The sequence below is a fragment of the Leuresthes tenuis genome, unplaced genomic scaffold (assembly GCF_036924035.1).
Source record: "Leuresthes tenuis unplaced genomic scaffold, fLeuTen1.0.hap1 SCAF_4, whole genome shotgun sequence".
Taxonomy (NCBI): domain Eukaryota; kingdom Metazoa; phylum Chordata; class Actinopteri; order Atheriniformes; family Atherinopsidae; genus Leuresthes; species Leuresthes tenuis.
In genome coordinates, this window is record NW_027325358.1 from 17096032 (window position 1) to 17119621 (window position 23590).

At 40.9% G+C, this 23590-nt stretch overlaps 2 protein-coding genes across 6 annotated transcripts in view; both read left to right on the forward strand.

Annotated features, from left to right (window-relative positions):
- LOC140305851 (LIM and calponin homology domains-containing protein 1-like) overlaps nucleotides 1–8700 on the forward strand; it is a 28794-nt gene extending 20094 nt beyond the window's left edge. For 3 of the 4 annotated variants that reach the window (XM_072384862.1, XM_072384863.1, XM_072384865.1), the window contains 15 exons: nucleotides 165–200; nucleotides 907–1036; nucleotides 1117–1265; nucleotides 1404–2037; nucleotides 2412–2732; nucleotides 3293–3392; nucleotides 3507–3532; nucleotides 3762–3875; nucleotides 4040–4132; nucleotides 4234–4435; nucleotides 4549–4648; nucleotides 4986–5060; nucleotides 5189–5297; nucleotides 6568–6670; nucleotides 7341–8700. In XM_072384862.1, coding sequence (XP_072240963.1) covers nucleotides 165–200; nucleotides 907–1036; nucleotides 1117–1265; nucleotides 1404–2037; nucleotides 2412–2732; nucleotides 3293–3392; nucleotides 3507–3532; nucleotides 3762–3875; nucleotides 4040–4132; nucleotides 4234–4435; nucleotides 4549–4648; nucleotides 4986–5060; nucleotides 5189–5297; nucleotides 6568–6670; nucleotides 7341–7366 — 2218 coding nt within the window. In that variant the 3' untranslated portion in view covers nucleotides 7367–8700. The remainder of the gene's footprint in view (nucleotides 1–164; nucleotides 201–906; nucleotides 1037–1116; nucleotides 1266–1403; nucleotides 2038–2411; nucleotides 2733–3292; nucleotides 3393–3506; nucleotides 3533–3761; nucleotides 3876–4039; nucleotides 4133–4233; nucleotides 4436–4548; nucleotides 4649–4985; nucleotides 5061–5188; nucleotides 5298–6567; nucleotides 6671–7340) is intronic. The other variant, XM_072384864.1, reaches the window with a different exon arrangement.
- A 584-nt stretch (nucleotides 8701–9284) lies between these two features.
- Nucleotides 9285–19215, forward strand: tmem192 (transmembrane protein 192). Of its 2 annotated transcripts, none has more exons than XM_072384866.1 (6): nucleotides 9285–9406; nucleotides 9863–10018; nucleotides 10576–10837; nucleotides 11193–11315; nucleotides 17405–17510; nucleotides 18606–19215. In XM_072384866.1, exons 1-6 carry the CDS (start codon nucleotides 9377–9379, stop codon nucleotides 18718–18720), a joined length of 792 nt encoding a protein of 263 aa, XP_072240967.1. In that variant the 5' UTR covers nucleotides 9285–9376; the 3' UTR covers nucleotides 18721–19215. The 2 variants fall into 2 exon arrangements, with proteins under 2 accessions (XP_072240967.1, XP_072240968.1); XM_072384867.1 differs by having other exon boundaries at nucleotides 9866–10018.
- The last annotated feature ends 4375 nt before the right edge of the window (nucleotides 19216–23590 follow it).

A 23590-nucleotide genomic window follows, 5' to 3' on the forward strand; every position in this document is an offset into this window, starting at 1 on the left:
TCTCATCTCTGATTTGATATACAAGATAGTAGCTCTGCCATCCAAAACAGCTTCTTTGAATTGATCTTCTCTTCTGTGAATGGAAATGAGTTGAAAGACGTGTGTCACACCTTTGAAATAAGATGTCACTCATCCTCAATCTCTTAAATCTGCTGTTGTTTTAGGGTGAGCCGACGAGTTGCTTTTCTGTTAGACAATGAGTAAGTGTTGAATCTGTACTAGCTTCTGCATGACAGTGTGTTCATGCTTTGCATGCCACGTTTTAAGAGTTTAAGTCGAAACTGTATTGACACCGTATGCAGCAATCACATAGATGCTGACATAATGCTCCTTCGTGTCATAACTCATTGCTAATGTCAAGTTTTTTTTATCATCAGACATTGCTTTTTAATTGTAGTCGATCTGTTTTTTTTTTGGTCTGTTTGAAATAGTTCACCACTGAAATACACACAAACAATTACCAAATATTTTAAATGAATGTGTTTTTGTCTCATTGTTTTTGATAAATTGCTTGTTGGACTGCCTTGTGATTAGAAACAGTAATGTTTATTGTTTTTTACATGTGGGGCAACACCTACATGCCTAATATATATCCACCACATATAGAAAAATAGATTAATCAATATTTTTAGATTAAGCCAACTGTTATTGGCTGTATATGCCATGCTGTGTATGTGTGTGTGTATAATCAAAAAAGTTGGAAACCATTTGTGTTCATGTAATTTCTTTTTCTTTTTTTTTTCTCCTGCCATTTGATAATGTTTTGTGTATATTATTTCAAAAGTGCACATGCTTTTTGAATTTTTATTTTACAGTTACATTGATTGATATACATGTTGACTAATTAAAAAATGGTATTTTTTTCAGATTGGCCAAACTTAAAATTTCTAATGTCTTATTTTCTAGGAGCGCAAGTATGAGTGACATGGTTAATGAGGAAGAGGTGGGACACTTACCAACACTGAGCCAGTCACGATATGAGCGCATGCATGAGCAGTACAACAGCCTCCGAGAGGACGAGGACCACTGGCAAGATGTAAGGGACTCAAGTTACTGAAACAGAGTGAAACCGCGTTTAAGGAGTTAACTCAGATCAACTCTGTGAATGTTTGACAGGACTTGGCTCGTTGGAAAAATCGCCGCCGCAGTGCCTCACAGGAGCTAATCAAAAAAGAGGAGGAGAGGAAGAGAATGGAGAAAAGGATGAAGGAAGAAAGTGATAAGAGGAAAAGCATTAAGACTTACAAAGAGATTGTGGAGGAAAAGTAAGGACGCTATTTCAATTGTTGCCTTTCAGATGAGGAGAAAAAAAGTTTTTCAGTATTTTATAACCAAAACAAACTTTAGAGTGAATTAACAGACACCACATGCTTTGTGTCTCTTTACTTGCTCTTCTGTTCCAGGGAGCGCAGAGAGGCAGAGTTGTGTAAAGCCTACAGAAATGCAGCGACTCCAGAAGAGGCTGCCTTGGTTTTACAGCGTTACGCTCTCCGCTTCACCATCAGCGATGCGACACTTGACAGCTTAAAACTGCCCAGATCCACTCTAAAACCCAAACAGGACCAGAATCAGGCTGAGCAGAAGCACAGAGCAACGTCATCTGTTAATAACTCAGAGATGTTGGACCATCTGCACAAACCAGACTCGGCTATCGTAATAAATCAGAAACACACAAAACCTGAGGACCGAGAGAAAGATGCAGCTCACGAACAAGAGAACGTAGGTGCCATCTCCACAACACCAAGCAATCATCTCTCTGTGGAAACAAACTCACAAAATGTGCCACCTCAGTCACTACAGCTTCACGAAACGCTGACCTGTGTGACAGAGTCCCCACCCACACATCAGGAACACCCACAAACGATAGAAGAACATCCCCAAACCAAACAAACTTCGCCTCAGGTTACACAACCTAAGCCTCAGCCAGCACACACGCCCACCTCCCCGACACCTGCGCCCTCCAGACCTGTCCCTCTGCTGGTGGCCAAACCCTACAGTCAACCCAGGGGCATACTCTCTGGACACAAGCCCGTCAAGGTAAGTACTCCATGTCATCAATCATCTTACAGATCAGAACTTCATATCACCCGAGTGATTTCACAGGAGTCGACTGCAGTCGAGGCAGTTATACTTTCACTTGTCTTGAAACTTTTTTTATAAGTTTTTTAATAAGAAATATATAATCATTAAATTCCCTGTTAAGGCTTCTACCATATAAGGTTAATGTAAAAAGACAGAGTTAATGGCAATGTTTTAAGAAATTATAATTGCTAACAAATGTTTTATATTAATAAACACAATAATTCCTAAAACTGCTTCTAACTACCCTGTTTTAAACCATTTTTAAAATATTTTTATAAATGCTAAAGTAATATAAAGTAACATATTTTTTCTGTCTGTATCCTGTCCAGATGGACGGGTTGGTGCGAGTGAACGGAGAGGCAACAACAGAAGAGTTCACTGTTTCCTCTGCGCGGGACTCGCAGCAGGAAAACAAAGATGTTTCCTCCAAACAGACAGAGAAAGGTGTTCCTCCTGAGGAGCATGTGGAAAATCCAAAGACCACAGAGCAGCAGACTCCTCTGCAGATGGAAAAATCGGCACCATGTTCAGGCTCTGCCATCAGCTCCCTGATTGGGGGACGCAACTGTGTAATCACAACCACCATTGTGACAGAACTCACTCAAACTCATGTTGAGCCAGTTCAACCAGATATTCAAAGCAGTGGAAAGGTAATAGAATAAGTGACATATAAAAAGTGTTTTTTGCCATTTGTCGACACTGCATTTTCTTCATATTCCTACTGAGCTGGTTCAATTTTAAATTGTTGAATAAGTTTTGCAGATATTAGTGAGTTTTCATTAATTCTAGCCAATTATTTAACAAAAAGATTGCAGTGAAGCATCAGGCGTTTATCAGCGATTTGTTCATTAGCACAAAACAAAACCACAGAAAGAGAAAAATATAATATAAACTGTACATGACTACAGCACAAATGCATGTGTAACCTTTCGTGTTTAAGAATACCAACAAGTTTAAGTACCAAAGAGTTCTCATGAGCCTGGTCTCAAACTTTCTTTAACTGCTTCCCTTCGATGGATCTTTTATGTAAAGCAAGTGTCTGGTTTCTATTGGTAAATTTTACTAGACATTTACATGAACAGAAGCCAGCCGCTGCCTGCAGCACAAAGAGCAATGCAGTTAAAAGACCCATTTAGTTTCGGAGACCCACAGAGAAGGAACAAATCTAAATCTTTTTCCTGCTCATGTTTAATTCAAATTCGACCCACAGGCTGGGACCACTGGGTTGTTTGAGACTCCGATGGAGGAGAAAACTGCTCAGCCAACTGCATCACCACGCAGCAGGCAGGAATATTCGCCCACTGTCACAGGTAAAACGTTCTTCTTTGTCACTTATAGAGATGGATTTCACTCACCGCTTCATATTTACCTGCAGATATTTTATTCTTTCTTTTTTTTCTGTGTGCATTTGTCCTGTTCCACAGAAGGACTTGAGGAGAGCAATGTGACTGTGAGTATCTCTGAGAAGCTCCAGTTTCTTTTTTTTCCTCCTTCCATCCTTAAATTTGATCCTGTCCTGATCTTTTGTCTTCAGTGGTCACTGTAGTTGCTGTAGTCAGACTTGTATTTTCACCTTTCCTGTCTCTCTGTCCTTTTGGTCTGTATATATGTATGTTTTTGGTGTGTGTGTGTGTGCGTGTGTGTGTATGTGTGTGGGATTGTATGTCGGGTCTGGGTAGATTGAGACCCCCATGTTGAACTTGGCTAAACGTGTTAATCACTGGGTCTGGGACCCCAATGAGGAGCGTAAACGCTTGGAAAAGTGGCAACAGGAGCAGGAACGCCTCCTACAGGTACTGTGGAGTAGTGGCGTGTATGTGCATGGTTCTGCAACTGCTTTGCAGAAACAGGCAACACACTCGCACTGGATGCGTGTGTATATGTGTAGGTTTTATGTGTGTGTCGCGTGTGCGCTGTTATACATGTTGTGTTTAACACGAACAGTGTTTCCCATTAGGAAGAATACCAGAGAGAACAAGAGAAGCTGAAGAAGGAATGGGAGAAAGCACAGCTAGAGGTGCAGGAGGAGGAGAGAAAACACAACGAAGAGGTAAAAGCACTTCCAGACAGTGAAAAAAAGAAAATATTGTTTCCTGGTTTGTTTGTCTTATATTTTCCTTTGTTTGATTGTTACGTCCTTGTTTCTTCCAGGAGAGGCGTATTCTAGAAGAAACTGTCACGCCCCTCAGTCCCACCGGTTTGTTGCACCAGCCGCCAGGACACACAGCGACTACTTTGTCTGCGACAGAAGACGACAACACAAGAGGAAGAAACGTGTTTGTGCAGGAGAATGGGCAAAAACTCTCCGCTGGCAGAGAGGATCAGCATGCGTCAAAGCTGCATTTCTTCCAGGGTGAGGAAGAACAAACAGTCACTGACATGTCGCAGGAGTTCAGATGTTTGGATGCTCACACATCGCTCTGGATCAGAGTTTTTTCCACATCATTTTTATGTATATTTTTGTAGATTCTGCATGTGATGGTGAACCTTCAAAGAATCAGGAAGCGTGGAAAACAGCTTCCCTGGACCGCAACTCTCAGCTGAACCAGACACAAAGTGTTAAAAGGTGAGTGTACATTAGGATTTTACAGGGTGCACTCACTGAGTTAAATGAGGTTTAATGGAAAACAAATTACAGGAAATGCTACATTAATATGTTTTATTTCTAGAAGTATATCCTCGTTTTAGACTTAAGCATAATGTCTGAGGCCGTCTTAAAAGAGGTAAAAGCAGCGTAGGTCTGTGGATACGCAATAAGACACGTTTTCATTATGAACAACAACTTTAGATGTGGGGTGTCAACAGAAAATTATACATTCCTCAAAAATGCATCGTATAATTGTTTATGACCGAATGACATTGAGTCATACCTTCTTTTTTTCTTTTTTTTTTTCGTACATCAGATCAGGATCACATGACGTTGTAACGAGTAAACAGCAGTGCTCCCCTTCAACACCTCAGCCTCCCTCACCTAGCAGGTAGTGATACTGACACACAAATAAATATTTAAAAAAGAATTTAAAAAAAAAACCTGAAACTATGGATTTGAGGTGAGAAGGCAGAGCCTATACCTGAAAAACTGTGTTGTCCTGTTGTCTTTGTGTAGGTGTGTTAGTGGGAAGCGACTGTGTTCTGGGTGTTCGACACCCCTGGGAAAAGGAGCTGCAATGATCATTGATACTCTGGGACTGTTTTTCCACATACAGTGTTTCAAGGTACTGTTTATAGCGGGACACGAGGGGCAGCTTGTCCATTTAAGAAGATGACGCTTGATGGTTAATGAAAAAATTCACAAGAGTTGCTAAAGAAACGCAGGGATTCAAAGTGTCTGTTACATTTGTAGTTGCAGCTCAGATAAACGTTCTGTAAGTCTTACAAACAGTGGCGCACACTGACCACAGTTAGAATGATTCAAAACATGCACCTCTTATAATTCGGGGCTCAGTATATATTTTCTATTCAAGTGAGTTGTAGTTGTGATTTGAAACTCACTCCTCACTCTCAGAAAACCTTAGTATGATTGCTCTTCAATCATCAGGTTCCACATACATGTGCATAAGAGTCTCTGCTGGCATCACTCAGCAAACAGTGAAAGCACTTTACTGTGCCAGTCAGTCAAGTTAGTGTTATTTTAAGTCTCTCTGTCAGTGGAGGAAGAAGTATTATGATGATTTACTGAAGCAAATGTATTATTCACATTTTATTTGATGGAAATGATCCCATATGACTACTGTACATCATTATAATGTTCATGTAATGATTTAAGAGTAGTAGATGGCGGTTAAGTGCATTGATATGATTAGAGATCAGGCTGTGACTTCTGGTTATTAATCTGCTGATATTTTTCTCATTTGATTTACTCAGAATGTCAGGAAATAATCATTATAATGTTTGCTTTGTTCAGATCTCTAACTGAACAAAAGGGATGAAAAGAAATGGCAACAAGTTCACAAAGTTTTTACAAAAGAAATTAATTAAACTATTTTAAAAAGTGGTTTCTTATAATATATAATGAAGCATTTCAGCTCTGCTTTTTTGTAGAATTTAAGGATTTCTTATAACTTTTGCACCTAATTCATGTGAAAATCTTATTCAAAAAGTAACCTGTAATTAAATCAGTCAGTAAATGAAGTGAAGATAAGACAACAATGTATTTATCTAAAATGTTGGGGTGTTGAAGAAATTATGGAATTATTCTACAGAAAGCACCATTTAAGAGATTATTGTTGAAGGTTTTATTCCGGTGGATTATGACCCCAACCAACTTTAGTCTATTTGGATTTGCAGCTGTATGTTTCAACCACCAGAAGCCGCTACACTACACACATGCACATTATTTGACAAACTTTTAACTTGTGGTAGTGCAAAACTAAGCCTTTGTAAAGTAGAAGGAATGTGTAAAAAGACAGGAAAGGTAATACATGTCAAATGTCTTAAACCATAACTCTTGTGTTTAATGTTTGATAATCATATTTGTTGCTTCAGTGTGGAGTGTGCAAAGGGCAGCTGGGGGATGCCACAGCAGGGACTGATGTGCGGATTCGCAGTGGACAGCTGAACTGCCACGAATGCTACCTTGCATCTCGGGGTGAGATATACAAGACTGATACACGTACTTCGTCTTACATTAGTTATAAAAACCAATCATTAAGTTCACCACATTTGTATATTTTCGGAATAAAAGTCTGTTAAGGTGTTTGTGGTACAGAGCAAAAAATACACTATAATGTACTTGATAAGAAGAAGAGAGACCAGCTACGCACCTCACAATGTTTATCAAGAAGCTGCTATCATAATGTGGGGTGACTGTAAAGTGAAAGGTGTGTCTGATTGAAAAAAGAAATTGTCAACAGGTCCACTCAGTTAAGAGCATTTCCTGTTCCTTTATCTGAATTGTTTGTACCAACCAAAACAGCGTTCTGATTCAAACTGTTTTTTGAATTTGTACATCTCTGAAAGGATTTAATGGGAATGATGTCATTAACACACAGCAAAGGATTGATGACATAACTGAAGAGACCTTTAAACTCCAACACAAACCTGACTAATTCATATAAAAGCTTGGCTTGTTTTATATGTTTTATTATGTCACCCTCACCATCCTAATCTTAAAACAGCCTTTTAATCAAAGCCTGTTTTCTACGCTAACCTCAGCTCACATTATTTCTTCTAACAAATTGGCTCCAACAACACTGAGAACTGACAAACCTTCTGAACACAGCCTAATGTTTCAAACACGTCCTTGTGTTTGTTTGCAGGCAGAGGTCAGCCCACCACACTATGATGACCATTTTTTGGAACTGGAGCCTCATCGTCACAGGCAGTGATTGGACGGGGAACGATTCCAGAACCTTAGGTCGCATTCTGGACATTCTGGAATAGTCGTGGAATCATCCGAGCTTTGCAAACATTCTTTCTTGTTCCTCCTCTGAAATGCACAAACAGCTTGGATAGATGTTTATGACAGAGCAACTAAGCTGACGTGTGGATTTAATGACGCAATACAATTGATGTACTTCTTAACTGTACACATGTATACACTTATTTTTTTAATGTGTGTAGCATGGATGTTATAAAGAAAACAGTATGTTTAGGCCTTTGCACATCAATACCAGGATCTCCTCTGTCACAAGCAAAATATATTACACTGAAAGCTGAACACTACTTGGTCCCTCAGTCTTGGCTCATCAACTCCTGCTTCTGCTCTGATCATGTGACTCCACTCTAATTGTGATCCAAAGTGGTTGGGTTGGATAACCTGAAGTAGCTTGACTATTGTAATGCCTTATGCATACCTTTTCATTCATTTTGGGTTTTGGGTTTACAGTTTTGCATGAAACAAGAACATATTTAAGTTATTCTGAGTATTACTCAGATGGACAATGAGTTGTTACTTTCTCAGTGTTGGAACTTAAACAGTTTTCTTCTATGTTGTACATCTTTATAATAATTTTGAAGATTTGGGAATCTGGCTAACTTACGCAAGCTTTTTCTTTATTATTAATTTTTATCGAAATAAGAATGCATGTTATTAAGTAATAATACGTACTCTTTGCATTTTGAATAGGTTCCCTTTAGGATGTTTTAGCTGTTCTTTCATCTCATAGACGGTCTGCATTTGAATCGGTGCCTTACGTAATGAATGGAAGGGCGAGAGTATTTCTCATACACACACTGACCTCTGGGTCTAGGCACATTGTGTGTGGGTGTGTCTGTAGGTGTGTGTGTCCGTTATTAGTGTGTGCATTTATTGATATGAATGCATTGTGTGATTTGACTTGAAACACAGTTCCATACCAGCAAAAAAATGTTAAATGTATCAGCCTTTCCTAATCTTTTTCAGTACCTTCCAGCTCACCTGATGAACTAAACCAATGGCACAAAGTTATTTGCTGCTTCCCTGTTATTCCATCTTTTTTGACAATTCAGTGTCCTAAAATCTCTCCTCGTCTGCCTCTTTCACAAACGTTGCCTCCTTAGAGTATGAGCTGACTCACTCTTTCCTCTGTCTTACATCCATCAAGGCATCCAACAGCGTCTTCATCCCACCGAGGAACAAAGCGCAGTTTGTTGTATTTTATAGCATCTGTATGTTTATCAATAAAATATTTTAAATGAGTTTTTTTTATTTACTTTCTTTACTTAACCTGAAGCAATCATTTCTATAAATTTTATTAAAAATTTTCCTATTTTGGTCAACATGTACATTACTTTTTAAATTTTTTTACACAATAACTTTACTTTTGGAAGAAAATCACAGGTGTAAAAACAAATTACATTATGGCCCACCTGTATGGCGATAGCATGCATACTTTGTCCTACCTTATTCCATACTCTCATGTATGAGCTATGCTCTTAAAACTCCAACTTTAGAGTATTTTGATATGCTCACAACTTGTAGTCGGTAGCCAAAATTTGTGATCCTGAAATATTCTCAGAAAAGGGAGAAGATCTCAAATTTAGTCAAAAATGGTCCAAATTTGTCATAAAGAATTTCATATTATTTTTATTCTACCATAAGATATTGATAAACCTCAATTCCACAAACAACACCCATACTTAAATAATTGTAATGCAAAATGAATGCAAAAAGTTCAATAAATTATGTCAAGTGATTAAAAATCTTTATCAGATCAGAGAATTTGCTGTTTCATCGGAACTATCAAGCTAGGAACCAAATGTTAACAGAACGGCCAAAGAAAAAGGGGGAACCGGAAGTTTACGTTTACCGCCCTTGCAACAGATATGTAAACTTATGTTTATTGTTACACTTGCTCTTTAAAGCCTGAAAGAAATGGACCCAAGAGGACCATCGGTTTATACCGTATGTACCTATCATTTAACGTTTACTAGTTGTCATGTGAACGGCTAACTAGCCAGCTAGCGTGGGAACTAGCTAGCTCACCTCTTTTTGTTGCGTCTGTTGCACATAATCATTTTAGCAAAATGTCAGCTCAAAACTGATCTTGCGTCTGCAAAGACCTATCTTTGTGGTCATGCATATCGTGGTGCCTCAGTTGCTTTTAGGGTTAACATTAACTTCTTGGTCAGTGCGCTATGCATTTACATAGCAAACATGAACTAGTTTCAGTTTCTATTCCATTTACTTGCACATAAACTGTACATAGTCATCTTTTACACATATGACTGCATTTGTGTGCCATCGGGTGGTGAAATTGGACATAGGATAATTAGTTCAAGAAAGTGTTCAGACAGAGGGCAGACCCCCTCTTTTCCCTTTTTAGAATAAATCGTCACTGTGAAGATCTCTTCATTTTAGCAGGCAGGCTCATCAGCAGATGTTAACCGAAGCCTAGAGGAAGATTCCTTGGTGGATGGACCGCTGATCTCTGCCGATGCCCTCCACTCTGCTATCAGGAGAGAGTTTCAGGCTGTACCTACACCCTGCCATGCCAGTCTGCTGTCTCTACTGCATGTATGATATGCACGTGTGTGCAAACACACTTTCTTAACGTCATTTTTCTGTTAATCTTATTTCCTTTCGATGTTATGACGTACGTTTGTCACATTACCTTCAATTATAAGCCACCATAAGCCATGGCTTCGTCAATTACAATAAGTCATCGCCTATTTTGTTTCTTGATTAATAATCTTAGTGACCTTCGAAGGAAAAGTTACCCTTTAGATCATAACCTCTTTATTATGAGAATTCTGTGCTTTTGTCAGGTTTATATTACCATGAACTGCTTATTGAGTTTGACTATTTTTGTGGCCAAATGGGACATTTGAATGTGATCTTTCAAGAAAATAATCAGCAGAATAATTTTCATTAAGTACTTTTTGCTCTGCTTTTGAAGTGTGGTCCGACTAATGCGGCACATCTAAATGCATTTTTCTACTATAGCTTCTAATCCTGGTGATTTTTTTTTTTTTATCTTCTGTTTATGACAATGGTCAAATTATGTCTTGGTCTGTAACAAAATCCCAGCATACGTCTGTCTCACTTCATCCGCTCTTTCTGTTTCTTTTAAGGTCCTGTATGTTGTGTTGTCGATATGTGTGGCTGTGCTGTGTGTGCTGAAGTTGGGCGAACAGGAGGTGTGTATGAGTATTTTGGGTAACGTTAAGGGCGACAGTGTCATCGTGTTCGGGAAGGTGGCTTTGTGGGTGCTGGTGCTGATATTCACCGGCTGCGTGCAGCACCACCACAACAGAGTACGGAGCAGAGGATACCTGAGGTTTTACAGACAGACACAGAGGCTGAAACATGTGCCGCTCACCATTCACTCTGCAGGTAGATCAGCTCACATATTGGGATAGTATGTAATAATTTACTGTTCACGTAGAGCAGGGATGTCAAACTCCGGTCCTCGAGGGCCGCTGTCCGGCAGGTTTTAGATGTTTCCCTGCTTCAACACACCTGATTCAGATTAAATGGATCGCTTCGAAAGATTGTTAAGTTCTGCACAAGTCTGCTAATGATGCATTGATCTGATTCAGGTGCGTTGAAGCAGTGAAACATCTAAAACCTGCAGGACAGCGGCCCTCGAGGACCGGACTTTGACAAATGTGACGTAGAGGTTAGTGTTCTCCACAAGGTGGCAGTAAAGTGTTTTTTTTTTTTGTTTGTTTGTTTTTTATGTGAACAGGAAATGTCCTGACACTGGTTCTTCTGGCTACTAAGTTATCACAGACTGTACGCACCTATGCACTGCTCATCGTCCTCGGGTTGGAGCTCTTGGTGGCTGTGCCATGCCTGCTCTATTACACAGGTAAACTCACAACACTTATTACTTTTAAGACAGTCTAACTCAGGAACTGAATCTTGGTTCTTTTGAAAGACTGCAGCTTGAGGTAAGAATTGAAAGCATGTGTAAAGATAGAAATTTTGAAAAAAAGCACACATACGCAAAGGATTGTCCTCCCAACAGCAACAAAGGGAACCCTCACCCAACCCCCGGTTTCCTTCTTATCAGTCACACATCTACCTCCTCATGCAGCATCCGATATACATGCATCAGTTTAGCCCACTCATAAATCCTCTTTCACCAAAAGACCTTCTGAATAGATTCACACTAAAATTTGTGTGTAGCTGTTACCTTCTGAATTCATTTTATTGATTAAAAAACAATATTTAACTGCACTCTGACAGATATAAAGCAGATGGGGGATAAACAAAGAATTTAGGAAAAGCTGGAACTTAATATGACTTCCTATACTTTAATTCCACTTACATTGTATGTCACCTAAATCAGTATTTTCTAATGTGCTTAAAATGTATGGACCATGAGCAGAACACCTCTTTCTGTAAACGCTCTAATAGCACACACGCAGGGAACATGTTTTCCAAGCAGACTCTCTACTCTATAATAGGCAAAACTACACATTCATGGTGCCCAATGAGGTCTGCATTTGATCCACATGTACCTCAAAACGTGGCCCGTGTTTTTGAGATGTGTCCCCCCTTGGACTAATGTTTTGCACTATTTCTCCATTCAGTAGCTAAACAAAGCTGACTGTATTCGTCATTCCAGTGTTGCAGTCTCACCTATCGTTTGATTTCCCTGTCAATGTTGGCTGTAATCAGCTGTTTTACACAGAGAGACACACCTAGCAGATTACTTTACACTTTATACACACACACACACACACACACACAACCCCCACTCTGTGTCTGAGCATATTTGCATTACAATACCTGCCCTGCCCTTTTCAGACTCGACAGCATGACAATCAACCATTCAGCTCCCTGTCCATCCTCCCTCTCTCTGCCTATCTGCTGATTCTTTGCTTCTGACACAAACAGCCTGCAAACTTTTCTGGATGATAACCATGCCTGTCTATGTATCCATTGTCCGTCTTTTTCCTGTGTTTTACAGCTGGAGAACGAATTGGTGAAGTTTAGTTTAACTCTATGCAGTACGGTGCTGCGGTTGAGTCGCTTTGTTGCAACTGACATAAAGTAACATGCATTAGCTGGAAAAAAACCCCTCCTTTTGTGATGCTGTTCATGGTTTAAAACCCTTATTGTTTCCCTTGTTCACTTTAGTTTTAAGTCATGGTATGAGGCAGTGGAAAAGCCACAGTCATGACTTAACCGTCTTTATATTACAGTTCATAGAACTAGAAATAGTTGTGAGAAGTAGAGGTTGGGTTATAAAACTCATGACATGCATGAAACACTTATGCATGCATTGAACAAAACAGGCAGCCTATCAGATGCTTAGACATTAGTCAAACTGTGGTTGCCATGATGTCTTAAAGCATCTATATTGGCTTGCTATGTTACAGGTCACTGATGTGTGAGGATGGCTTTACTTTTTGTTTTCTGTTAAACTCATTCTGAATTCGCCCTGTAATTGTAACAATGAGGGGTTGAAGAGGACCGAAACCAAAATGCAGGACACACAGAACTCTTTAGGCACCGCTAGGTCAGGACAACCAAGAAAGTCAATAAATGAGCGAAGGGGAAACCTAAAGAAGTCACGAGGCCGATAGAGAACAGGAATTCGAAAGGAGGGCCTTCAGGTGGACATCCTGTTCGTTTGTTCATGCCGGATAAGCACCTGGGCTCTCAGCCAGAATCCTGACGTGAACACTATGACTAAATGTCATTTCTGCAACATTTCCCAGATGCTGTAAACATTTGTTCATCAGCTGCTTTTCTCAACTCTCTGATAGGAAACTCCTGCTTTTCCTTTTAGGTTACACTTTTTTAGTTCTTATCTTTTTTTAAACGCTCCTCTTCTTACAGGTGTGCAAATACATAACGAGACACTCCCACGTGCTCACAATAATTTAGTGTGTTAGAAAAAACACACTAAAGTTAATGGTCTGTTCGGACAAAGTTGCTGCTTTCCGGTAACCTTTGATTTCTACAGACATCTTAAAAGGATAACAGCAAAAAGAATGAATACGTTCATGAGCCTGTATGTTCCAATCAGAAAATCCCTTAAAAAGTCCCAGAAGCCCAGCTTCAGTTTTGAGTTGTACTAAAACATGATACCAACCTCAAACGTGTACGACCACAGTGTGTGACTGTGAATGACAAACAACCGGATAATATAAAGTCCTGTAAAGCATATAAATGCAGATATTTGACGACATGGATATTTAGATATTTGAGAAGCTGAAAACAGAGAATGAAAGTTTTGACAAAAACAAGTTTGAATGCTCTGAAATAAGATAGGTTCTTGAAAAGGTAGGGTGTTAAAAGCATATCAGAACAGGTCCTTAGGTGTTGTTATGTGTAAAATATTTGTGTGGGGGGCAGATAGTAAAGAAAAAGGAATATTTCTGTGTTGCCCAGTGGCAGCGAACACATCAGCCCTCCTCTCAGTGCATTAAGGAAAACTGCTGTTAAAGATGCTGGATCAGAGGATATTGATATTGAAGAATCTGTATTGAAAGGAAATCCATATTAAAGGTGTGTTTGGCAGCTGAAGGGCACAGATTGCGGGAGGAGATACCGGAGGGCGAAGGAGATAAGAAGCACAAGGATTTAACTTAGCCAAAGGGTAGCCCTCTGCCCCCTCCACGAAGGAGACACGCACGCATTGTCCCTGTGTTTACAGTGCTGGTGATCCAGTGCGAGTGGGGGGGGGCATCTGTGTTCGTTTGTTGCATTCCTGCTCAGATCAGCTCGGTCAGGCACGACGCAAACCGAGCGACGCCTCGCAATATAAACCCAGCAAAGACACACACACACACACACACATACTGCAGATGCAGAGTCAAGTTGACATTGGTGATGTCAGGAAAATAAATTCTTTTTAGAGACACAGTGAGATGTAATGCCTGCAGCTATGAAGTCCATACAGGAAGGCCTCGTTCAACTTCTCTTTGAAGTGCATACTGATTGCAAGTGTGTGTCTGTGCTTGTGTGTGTGTGTGTGTGTGTCTTTGAGGTTTTCTGTATGTTTCTGCCTCTCATTTTAACATGAATACACCGTCCTCTATAGACCTCCATGCACATCAAAGCCATGCCATGGCCTTCAAAGGCTCAACTTCGAATACATCTTTCTCTTCTGCCTGGCCTGAACTTAGTGTAAGCACTGCAGGGCACATAGTTAACACACACACACACACACACACACACACACACTGATACTAGATCACACACAAACCCATTCTACTATAAGACATGGGAGAAAGATTGACGTCATGTCTGTGTCAGCCTGCCTTGCAGCCTAATGTGAACATCAATCAATCGATCAATCAATCTGTATTTCTAAAGCACTTTTCATACTAAAAAATTGCAACACAATGCGCTTGACACAGCCAGTAATAATAATAGAAAGCTTAAAACATGCTTCATGGCAGAGCTGTGCACCAACAGCCGATGTAAATCGTCTTTTGTCTTTTGCTACAGCCTGAGAGCAGAGCTGGTATCTCTCCCTGTGAGCTGTAAATAGCTGTGGACAAATTAGTTTGGGTGCATTTCCTCTGCGTTTGCATCCTTTTCCAACTAATTCACAGCTCCCACGCTCCCTTTTTCCTGTAGGCTCTCACAATATTACTTTGGATTGCACACATTACACCCAAAAGCCTTTAGCACCCCTTTTCTCTGTTGTCTTTTGGTGGTTTATTCAGACTTAAGAATCAGTCTGTGGTCCCATGTGGTCCCTGGGATCAGTTTACTTTCACTTCTTTCAGCCCACAACTGGTCAGTACTTAGGATGTTGTGCCATTAGCTGTTGGCACCTCTGCAGCTTCGCTGTTATCACCTGGAAATGTGCACTTCTGGGTGGGTGATTGAAGCTTCTCAGATGTGAGCAGACCTGGTCTGAGCACTGTCTGTCCAGCCATGTGAGGGTCTCTTAACAGGAACGTGTGAAATGTGTCACTTCCTTTATATACCGCTCCCTCCATCATCAATCCTCATGCACTTACCTGGTTTGAACTCTGCTGTAATATTAAGTCACATTATGACTAACCTTATGTATGTGATTGGTTTGAACCATTGTGAGGCACGTACAGCAAACATTACTATGATTTCTGCTTTGAAGTCTACACACGCTGATATCTAGCCTTTGAATGCAGTGTGAAAGCTTTTAATCGTCATTCAGTCCCCACATCAAATGACTCTGCAGTAACTGCAGGCTTTTATCAGCTGCAACTCCAAACAGTCTGCGGAAACTCAAAATCTGTTCCACAAGCTCATTTTTACGGAGAGCACTGTGCTCAGAGATCCAGGAGTCGGCACAAGTCCATTTTTCTTCACAGAAACAGTGACTGTAATGTTTGACATGGAGGCCATGAAAGACACCGCTGCTCTCCAGAAAGAAAGAAAAATGAGTCCGATTTGTGAAAAACTACTTTGACATTCTGTGGATGGATGATGTAACCTTTTAACAAACTATACAGCACTATTAGCACCAACACTACCTTTTTTTGTGTGTATTTCTATTCTGTTGTTGTTCAGAGTTTTTTTTTTTTTTCTGTCTTGTCTCAGTTCTGTTCACTTCCTCACTTGTTTCGTCAGGTCTTTCTTCAGTCTTCATCAGCTCCACTTGCTTCACCTGTGTTATTTCCCTCAGATATCTCTTCCCTCACCAATCACCCTCCTCTGTATTTAAACTCCTGGTTAGAAAACTCCATGATTAGAAATGAACATGACATAGAATAGGGATATGAAAAATATATACAAGGATTCATTTGGATTCACTATCATCAGAATTCAAGGAACTTGGATTTACAACTTAAATGATATGCAAGTTCCTTTCAGAAATATAACTGAGAAGTAATATCTGAGAAAATATGGATTTTTTCCACTTCAGTAACTGTAATGTTGTCACCGTACGGGACAACACAGTTAAATCTGTTGTGGGGAGTGTAAAAGTGTTCTTGTGAATCAGTAAGCTGGTAGTGCTCATTGGGTGTTTCCTGAAGGCTGCAGGGGTTTATTTTCATATGTTTGATAAACCAAATGAGTATTTAAATGTAAGAACATTTATTGACAAAAATGCTCAAAATGTTTCAACTTTCTGAGTTTCTTTTTTAATATTTTTGAGGAAACTTAGTGCATGGCGAGCTCAGATAGCGGTTCCATCTCTCCATGGTTATATTTACAGATATATAAAAGTAATGTGCCTTTTTGACTTGTCATTTTCTACAACAAACACCATTCAAACAGGCTCATCTGTCCTTTTCTGCTTTACTCAATTTCACTGCTTTCCAGGAATGTTTCTTTCTCACACATACTTGCCCGCTACTGCTTTATTTACACAAACGCACACAGATTTAGGGCCTCATTATGCAGGAATGTGCAGTATTTCTTTGGATTGTGTGAGTGTATGGAGGCCTGGATGCTGAACTGTAGCAAAGTAAAGACGGCACTTCTTAGAGCCTCCCTGACAATTTCCTCTGGCTAATGACACTCGAGTCTTATCAACACTTAGGCAGCGACTCCCTCAGCTCTACCTCACACACTTGCCCAGTATTATAACTCCATGGCCTCATTACAGTGCAGACAGAGCCAGCATGTGTTCTGAAACTTGGTCATCCTTGCTGCAACAGCCCCCACCACACACACACACACCTTGCTGCCAGCCCCACCCCACGTGTAAAGGTGTATGTTTAAGGTGTGAGAATTAAAGGTTTGAGTGCAGGATATGACAGCCTCAAGCACTGAGTGGAGGATATAACTGCTCGTGTGTGTTTAGGAGAGGGAGAGGGATGGAAAACAGTTAAAAAAACAAAAAAAAACGTGTGCCATTTCTCACCTGGGTGAATAAAACCGGTCGAAAGCTTTCACTACTCCATAGTGTCTGTGTGTATTTATTTGACACCATCTACCTAAAGCCCGTATTTGATGGTTTTGTAAAATAAAGAGTCAATGTGTGTCTGTTTGTTTTTCCAGTCAAAGTGATGCAGTTCAACAGGGCGAGAGCTGCACCCGACGTCAGCCAAGAAGAGCTTTCACACACCTACAGTGTCACCAGCGTACCAACTGAGACCGGCTTCAGGTACACTAATTTACCGAAAGAGTCCATCAAGAAAAGTTTAGCCATCGTTTGATTTGTTTTCTTCCTGCGAACATCTAAGTTCAGTAGCTTCAACAGTAAAACTTTAAAACAACACGCCATTAAATCACTTAAGTGTCCTATGAGGGTGGGCGGCGATAATTTTGCCTTTGAGTCATCATCTTTTTTTAAACTATTAAAATCAATTCAGTGCCATCATGAAATATTGTTTTCCGAACCTAAAATAGCCTGATGTGGTCTAATTCTCATTTGCTTATTTCTACTAGAACAGACAACCAAAAACCCGTCGACTGAATAATTTCACAGGCGTGAAAAGGATGCGAATCACAAGCTTGGGGCTCTTACAGTCTCAGCTGAGCAACTGCGTGAGATTTTGCTCAGAAATTGTGGCTGAAAATCAGCCCATTGAGACGAGGTGTCGACTCATTATTGCCATAGGCGCTTCTAGATTGTTACATTGTCACTCTGCTGTAATAAAATCTTAAAGTTCTCCTTGCAGTGTGATCTGACAAAATCACAATTCAAGTATCTTGAAGACAATGTCTGAGCAGTGCACTTCTCACACAGTCCAGAACATTAAATGCTGGATTTCCTATGTTTAATAGTTTGATTCCTCTGCTGTGCTTGTTTAGTGGGACGAGGAAAGAGGTCCAGCTTGTTGGCCAACTGGAGCTGTAACCGTAGCTTGATTCAGTTTTTCATGCAACCGTGCCGAGGTGCATCGAAGCTGTTCTGTCTGTACGTTATGGCTCAACAACCTACTAAGACATTTAATTTAGGCTTTTTCTTTGATTTGTCACTTTTCTCAGTGTTTAAAAACAAAAAGCATTCGGTCAGCGATTGACAGCCTAACCCCATCTCTCACTGTATATTTAAAGAGATCACAGTTGAAAGCAACAGTGATTTACTCTGGTTTACGTCTCCAGCATAAGAAAACCATATTTGTTGAGCTTCATTTTGAATCACAGTGGACTAGAACCGAATACGTCTGCACAGTTGCAAATGTGAGGCTGAGCGTTGTGCATTAGTGTCCATAACTGTTTGCGTCACTCGTATGCGTTTTTATTTACTTTACAGAGGGTCCTCCAGTCTGGAGGAGGTGGTGGAGAAGCAGGCCGACCTGATAGAGTACCTGAAACAGCACAACACATTGCTAAGCAAGAGGCTGCTCAACCTCACTGCTCAGCACTAACGACAGTCGAGACTCTTCCTCTACACCAATCAGCCGAATGCTCAGGACCTGATCATTTTACAGCTTTTGAGTGAAGATCTTAAAGACTAAAGTAAGCAAATGCACCTGTGCACACAGACAGAAACGGCTCCTCTGCGAGGCATCCTCACCTGAGATGGACAGATAACGCACGAGGAGGTGGTCTGAAAGTGGAGGGCAGTTAAAGAGGAAAATGGAAGGGGGGTGGAGTCGTGGGTCACAGATCAGAGGTGAGGAGTTTTTATCACTGCGTTACGATCTCCGGTGACCCGTGTGTGCTGCCGCTTTTGTTACTCTGAAAGAATCAGAGCCGTAAGATCATCCATACAATGGAAGGAGAGGTTATCACTTATCTGGGTCAAACAAGTGAGCGTTCCATTTTATCTGTGTGAATGCTATTTTGTGAAAGTTCATTTTACTTTTCTGTTGTTGATTTTCTGTATTTGTGATTGGATCCCAATAAAATCTTTGATATTATTACTGTATGTTGTTGTCTTTTTGTTTTTTTTTTAGATTGTTCAGGATGAGAGCAGATATAGTATTTGAGCAAACCCAAGTAAATTGCTACCGTTTGTGTTTTTTTACATCCGTTGTGTGGTCATGTGAGAGCATCAGGACAACATTAAAACTCCAGAAGTGTTGCTGTGTCAACATTAGCTGCTGTTTATGCCTTTTTACCTCCTGTCGGTTAAGTTTCAAGAGTCCTGAGAATCTACAAAATATTTGGGCTGTCATTTGAGCCCTCGTTGTTTGCTCCCTTTTGTGATTCCGGCATCTGTAACTCAACAGGGAGTGCGGCGTTTACGACTCCTTTCCCATGCAGCTTCAGCTCAGAGTCCCGCAGGTATCAGGATCCCAGCTTGATCTTGAATTGCTAAGCTGCGTTTACACTTAATCTGTTCTCTGAGGAAGTTTCCAGAATTTAGACTATGGATGGCAAAAAAAAATGAGGGCCTTAACCATTAAGTGTGACCCTCAAAGTTGTAGAATATGATTTTGATTCAACTCAAATTAACGTACACACACTTAAGCACAAGATCACAATAAATTATATACATGTGTAGGTTTTTATTTAAAAAAAGTCAAAAATGTAATTTAATAAACATTTGAAGTGCATACATACAGTATAAACAATTCATAGGAATACTGTGAAGACATTTTCCGTCTCTTTGGTCCACAGATTTTTCTGTTCAGTCTTGAACATACTTGAAGATAGATGTGGTCTTGGCTCCCCTTCTCCTGCGTGGGAGCATGGGATGCAGCCTGCAAGTCTTTAAATTCACATCTGTGTCCACTAGGCTGTTGTGACGATGAAAAGTTGAATGAAAAGTTCTTCATCCATAATCTCAGGCTGGGATACATTTGTATCAGTCACATGCAGCTTGAGCAGCAACATTTGCAAGATGGTCTTCAGGTGGCGCTTTCAAGGAGTCCCAGATTTTCCTTTCCACTTGCGTGTACACCTGGGATCCGTCCACTGCAGTTTATATTCATATTTCCTTTTGTGCAAGACCCTCATTGTTGTGCGTCTGCCTGTGATGAGAAAACAACATTTTAGAGTCTTGATAAGTGTGACCTCAGCCACAATTCAAAACAACTGCATAGGAGTTACCTGTTGTCCACCCTAACCTTTCTGTTAGATACCCCCCTCCCATGGCACTAAAGCCTTCCTGTTCATCATTAGCGAGATTTATGTGAACCATTTCCCCCTTGTGCCCCTATTCTGCAGGACCATCCACCTCTGCTATTGATCACACACACCCTCTTAACCGCCACCTGCGGCCTCTATAACCCGGTTTTGTTACACTCATCAAGCAGCTTGGCTTGTAACCTGCTAGCACAAAAACACATGTATATTTACACTCATCTTACCTTAGGGGAAGGGTACTCTTGAGTGAAGGGGCAAGCAACGTCTGTGTGGGCAGTAATGTCTGTGGTATTTTCTCCTCAGATTCAAGAAATCTGAAATGAAGACAAGCTGTAATTAGTACATTGTGGATCTCAAAACATAGATTATGGTGACCTAAGTTAGACTGCTTTAATGTAGCTTTAGATGCAAAAGTTGTTTAAAGCAGGATTTTAAGTTCCCCAGTGGAGGCACACATATTATGTTGTAGACCTAATTGATCAAAAATGATAGATTAAACTGTACTAAGATGAAATAAAACAATCCTTTGGTGTTGGAGGGGGGGGGGGGGGGGGGGGGGGGTATCCTGTGATATAACTACATCTTAATTACGGCGCTGCTTAACCTCTTTTGACCACTTTCAAGTTTTATTGTTTGGTCCCATTTACAAACAGCTGGGACAAACCGGGACGCACGAACCTAACACATGATTATTTTTAATCGACCCCCAATAAATCCACCCTTGACTCCCGTTCACATACTAGCAAAGCCCAGGAAGAGATAAACTGCCAGATGACTTTATGACTCCCTCCGGCCCACCCCGAGTTCCTCTGCCCCCCACGCCTGGAGGTACGCTTCTTTACACTTGGCACTACTACTCCATGTCATGTTAATAAACCTCAGTATTTGCATGGCGTTTTAACACTGTGTTTAACAAAAGCCCGCCGGAGCGCCTTCTAGCCGTGGACAAAAGGGTCGTCCTGAGGTTGCTGTGCGATCCCCGGCGGCGCTCTGCAGCCGTCACCTCCCTTCCTTTCTTCCTCCCTTCATCCTCTCCTCACCAACATCACGTAAACGCATCACGTCGTGCCTAACCCTCCCTCATTAACAACAGCTGTTTGTCTTGAAGATAATCACGAGCCACCCTGGATTTGGGCAAAAAAATATTAATTATTCTTTATCTAAAGAAAAAAAACCTCACCTATTTTGCCTTTTTTTTTGTCGCCACATGCTGGATTTTAAAAGAGCAACAACTGTATATTTATTGCAATATCACATGAACTTTCTTGAATTGTGTTATGTCAGATGTAACTACAATTTGACCTTGTTGTTGCGTACACTGTAGTTTTAAAGTGGTAACATTTTGCAGTTTTGCTGTTTCGACGCGTCGTCGTTAGTTTATTACAGCAATTGGTTGACGAGCCGTTACTTTTCCTCGGTGTTTTATTTCGCTAAAATGTATCTTTAATTTTTAATTGACATTTAAAGCCATATTTACCCACTTTTGTGCGAAAAGCATTTTTTTTAAGTAAGTCTTCCTGGGAAGAAAGTTATCTTGTTGCTATGGTTACAAACAGTTTAACGGGATATGCGCAGTGATCTGTCCTCTCTGTCATAAGTATACGTTTGTATAAAATTGTTGAACCGCCTTTTTAAAGGAGAACCTTGGTGGCTCTTAAGCATTTTCTTTTCTGTCTTTGTTAGGGACACCTGCCTTTACGATGAAGTTTTAGGACGCTTACCTGGCCTGGCTGAGAAGATGGGTGCTGCAGTAGCTACCAGCAGCAGGAACAGATAGAACAGGTTGAAAACCCTCATGGCTGTGCCGCAGTTAGCTTCAGAGTAGGTTAGATGATGATTTTGTTCCCTCCAAACGTTTTGAAAGGCCTTCTGGTTCTGATCTGGACTGATGATGCTCAGAGTGTCTTGTCGTCCTTTTCTGTTTTCAGTCCAAAGAGCCCACCACGGCGAGAGTCCAGTGCACACAAGTACCCCTTTCCTGGGGATAATGTATGTCCAAGAGGAATCTTTGTCCGGAGTGTCTGTGTGTCCTGCAAGAGAGCGATTGGCTCCAAAGTGACAAAAGGTACCTCTGCCCCCATCTCCTTTATACAGCCTTTTAGAGGGAGGGGGTGTCCCCCCCCCCCCCCCCCCCCCTACAGCCCCCATCTCAACTCCTGACACACACACACGCACACACAACGTGTTTCTCTCCCCAGCACACACACACACACACACACACAACATCAAGCATTGCACATATTGACCCCACATGTAGAGGGTAATTCAAGTGACAGGAAGTGCCCTCCCTGCACCCTTTCTGCTCCCTGTGTGCACACTCTGGTGCTGCATTTTGTGTACATGTGTATGGTGACTAATATATTCAAAGAGAGCGGAAAGGAAGCCAGAGTTGATTTATCACCTACAACATCACGGCATAGTTTTAAGAAGCAGGTCCTTCGTGAGCCAGATCCCTCCAGTTCTCCCCTGCCCCCGCACTGACAAGGACACACATCTGGGGCTTTGGGTGGGGTGGGGGGGTGGAGGGACTATTTGCATCAAGCATTTAGGGGGCAGTAGCCCTGACTGAAAATCCATGGAATCCAGAGATGCACTGGACCAGTCAAAGAAGTCTGATCGTCTGTCTTGGATGCTCTCTACTGTCTCCGCTCCTTGAACTGCCTTTGTTTTGGGAGAGTTAAGTTACTCTGAGTTTCTGTAAAGATGAACCATTGATGTAGTCCTCCAAATTGAGTGTAGTGCCCTACTCTAGTTTACTGACCTTTGTTCGGATCCTCTTGCTGGTGCTGGGAGCTGAATCTCTAAACATTTTGGTACCATTTCACTTCCGTTACTGATAGGTTATGAGTTATGAGTGAGTGTCTTTATAGTTTGATAGTATTTTACAGTTACAGTTACAGATACAGTTTCTCAAATGCAAAAAAATCTTTCCACTGAGACTCTGCATTGTATCAGCACCGTTATTTTCATGAATAAAAAAAACTTTCCCTGCATGACATCCATGTTGTCAGCTGGTGAAATACCAGGGGGATGTGCCTGCAGCAGGTAACAACTTCACTTGGCATTAACCGGTGATGTGGGGACTCATTAGTGTGTCTGCCGATGGTTGTCTCTGTGGACTGAGATGCTCTATTCAACACCCAGCTAATGAATTAACACATTAAGATGAAATGTCAGCCATTACATGTGAATGAGGATTAGAGA